The 3,370-nt window shown below is 51.4% G+C and overlaps 1 protein-coding gene across 1 annotated transcript; it reads left to right on the plus strand.

Moving 5' to 3' along the window:
* Positions 1-928: 928 nt before the first annotated feature.
* LOC119385740 (uncharacterized) lies at positions 929-1,933 on the plus strand. Its single transcript, XM_037653126.1, has one exon. It carries the CDS (start codon positions 929-931, stop codon positions 1,931-1,933), a length of 1,005 nt encoding a protein of 334 aa, XP_037509054.1.
* Positions 1,934-3,370: the final 1,437 nt, after the last annotated feature.

Below are 3,370 nucleotides of genomic sequence, written 5' to 3' on the forward strand. Positions count from 1 at the left end.
GGCATGACACCACAGGTTATTCCCCGTTTTATCTTCTGTATGGACGTGAGCCATCCCTCCCTCTTGACACGCTGCTTCCCACTGGCTCGAACTCGCCTGTCACATACGTTCTCGATGCCATTGCCCGAGCCGACACAGCACGACAGATTGCCCGAGAGCGCCTCACAGCATCTCAGGCCTCTCAAAAAGACCTGTATGATCGCCGACACCGAGATGTCTCTTATGAACCCGGTTCCCTTGTCCTATTGTGGACCCCATGTCGTCGCATCGGTCTCTCAGAAAAGTTGTTATTTCGCTATGACGGACCATACAAAGTCCTGCGGAAGGTCACTGACCTCACATATGAAATACAGCGAGTCGCCGATTCAGTGCAGTCAACGCCAACGCCATCCACTGTTGTGCACGTCGCAAGACTGAAACCATATGTGCCGTCCACCTCACTACTTCCGTGACCAGCGCCGGGTCGGCGCTTTTACGCCGCGGGGTAGTGTCACAAGGTAGCAGTGGGCCAGTGGCTCAAGGTGGTAGTGGGACCCACTCTGAAAGGGGGACAACAACGAAGTGCTGAAAGGACAGGCTCCGGTCCGCCATTGTCTCAGCGTCTATTTCTGCTTGTATATATTTGTAAATATACGTTTTCTTGTAACATTATCAAGGGTACAGCAAGTACTTCCATGCTAATACGTACGTTTAATTTCCAAGAGTCAAAGTTCTCATAATTGATCCCTTAGAGTTTGAGAGAGCTAAGATCTCTCTCCATATGGCCATCGGGTGTTGACGCATAATTTGCGAGCACTCAGGCATATGCATCGTTTGCGTTCGAAGGCTCCCAGATGCAATGCTCGTCGACAGAATTCTTAGCGTAAATTCGGCTGGCTTTTTTCATAAATAAGTCGCTACAGAATCCCAGCCGCCGCTGATGTTTTCTATGCTTCGAGACACTCTTTCCACAGTGCCTGCCATTTCTGCACACCGGCGAGCGCCCCTCTGTGTTTACTCTGAACTGCCGGGCATATGTTCAAAGCGCAACACACCACACAGTGCCATCGCTCAGGAGGCTGCGGCCAGGATGCACGACGACCTAGCCGGAAGAACACAAGTCTATTCAGATGGCTCTGTGCTACGAGACCGCTCAGCTGCGGCCGCCTGCATTGCCCCTGAGCTCGGCAAAGCCCTGCAGTGCCGCCTCAGCTTCTGTGCCTCCTCGACTACCGCAGAACTCGTTGGCTTGCAGCTGGCTGCTGACCTCCTTCGTAAGACATCTACCATCAAGAACGCTGCGATTTATTGTGACTCAAGGTCAGCTCTGCGACAACTCATGAAGGAGGAACCCGGCTCGCCACTTTCACAGCGTGTTGCGCACAGCCTGCGGTCGGTTCAGGAGCATGGCTGTGATGTTGTACTCCAGTGGCTTCCCTCCCATGTTGGCATCGCGGGAAATGAGGCTGCCGACGATCTGGTTAAACAGGCGCATTCCTCCGCGACCCCATTGACACCATACGCCAACTCTTTCGATTCCGCGCGATGTAATTTTCGAGAATTACAGCGCGACCACCCAGACGAGCGGGTCGCCGATGGACGCCCCCCTCCTCTTCTCCCCATGGCTGGCTTCTCCCGGCGAGAGCGCGCCCTCCTCTTTTCCCTGCGGACTGGCTCAGCATGGACGGGGGAACGAAAACAGCGGCTGCGGGGAGCTCCTTCGTCAGCTTGCATCGACTGCGGCGCTGTTGAAACACTTTTTCACCTGCTGTGCGAGTGCCCCACATCTGCCTGTGCAAGGAAGCAGCTAGCCACCCGCTACCGCCTTCTCGGCCTGCCCTGTGAGACCCTCGAGGACATCCTCTTTCCCACCGGCTGCAGCGATCGTCGCCGTAATGCCCTTGCCGCCCTTCTCTCCTTCATCGACGCTGCCGGCCTCGGCGAGCGGCTTTAAACCCAACATGCCACCTACCTTCCCGCAAGCTCTCCTTTTGTGTCTTTCCTCCTCTCTCTCTCCTTTTCATCCTCTTTCCCCGTGTGTGTACCGGTTGAGGTGTCCTCTTCGAGAGGCAGTTATCGTGCACACCAAACCCCACTTCTTATTTCTGAACAGAATCACCTATATATCACGCTTACCGACTGCTCAACGGGCGACACACCTTTGCAAATGTTCAAGCTATTTCTCTATGTTATACCTCTATACTTTTTATCATTTGTTGCTTTGATTGTTTCGTCCATTCAAGAAGTGTTGTTTTTCATGAAAAACACCTAAAGGGGGGGGTCATTTTACGTATTACATCAATTTGCACCCTTAAGGATAATTCGAGCAATTACAATCACCCTATTCCCAAACAGACAAGTAGGAAAATTGGGGTGTAACTCCGTTTTGGTTACAGAAGAAATCCTTTCATTTCCGTATGGGTGTATCGTTCAACCAAATCGCCTTTGGGGGCCTAAGCGTGCTATGGTTCGTGAAAACCCCTGTTCTTTGTACACGTCGTGAGTGTTGTGCTGATAAGTGGAAATCCCCTAGCGGAAGGTATTCGATATGTGGCTGTGTTATATTAACATGTCTGCGCCATTTAGAGTAGCCTAATAGCTAATATACACATAGAAAAAAAAGACACTTGAGATTCATTGTTTCCAAAATGAGTGTTTGGGATAGTTGGCATGCATTCACCTTGGTGTACAAAGCACACGAACAACACGGATGAAGTAAAGCAGTGCCGTCCATCCACGCACGCCTGTGTGTGTGTGTGTGTGTGTGTGTGTGTGTGTGTGTGTGTGTGTGTGTGTGTGTGTGTGTGTGTGTGTGTGTGTGTGTGTGTGTGTGTGTGCGTGTGTGTGTGTGTGCGTGCGTGCGTGCGTGCGTGCGTGTGTGCGTGCGTGCGTGCGTGAGAACATCTGCGAATAAAATGTTTTTTTTTTATACCGTCCTTGCAGAATTCGCGTGCACTATTGCAATTGCCCTGACTCAAAGGCATACGGACGCTATTGGTCTCGAGATCAAATACAATCGGCACCTAGTTGAGAGTGGATGAAACTCCGTAGTGTGGATGGCTTATAGCGTCGTCTGCTAGCCGCAACATCTTCGCATATGTGTGAACATCATTCACGTCCTCAGAGGGCAGCTTATTCTCATGTGTTAGCGCAGTCTACCCAAACATTTCGCCTTTCGTAGTTTATGTGCATTCTATTAAGTGACTGATGCACGTGTCGGTATACCACCCGTCGCGATGGACTAGTGTTTATGGTGTTCGACTGCTTACCCAAAGGTCGGGGGATCTAACCCCTGCCGTGGCGTCCCTATATCGATGAAGACAGAATGCTTGATGCCCGTCTCCTTCGATTTATGTGCGGGTTAAAATATCCCAGGTGCCCGACATTTCCA

The sequence above is a fragment of the Rhipicephalus sanguineus genome, chromosome 3, assembly GCF_013339695.2.
Source record: "Rhipicephalus sanguineus isolate Rsan-2018 chromosome 3, BIME_Rsan_1.4, whole genome shotgun sequence".
NCBI lineage: Eukaryota > Metazoa > Arthropoda > Arachnida > Ixodida > Ixodidae > Rhipicephalus > Rhipicephalus sanguineus.

What these genes read in the sequence shown, in the direction of transcription:
- LOC119385740 (XM_037653126.1), top strand. Translation starts at nt 929, where the DNA reads ATGCTTCGAGACACTCTTTCCACAGTGCCTGCCATTTCTGCACACCGG.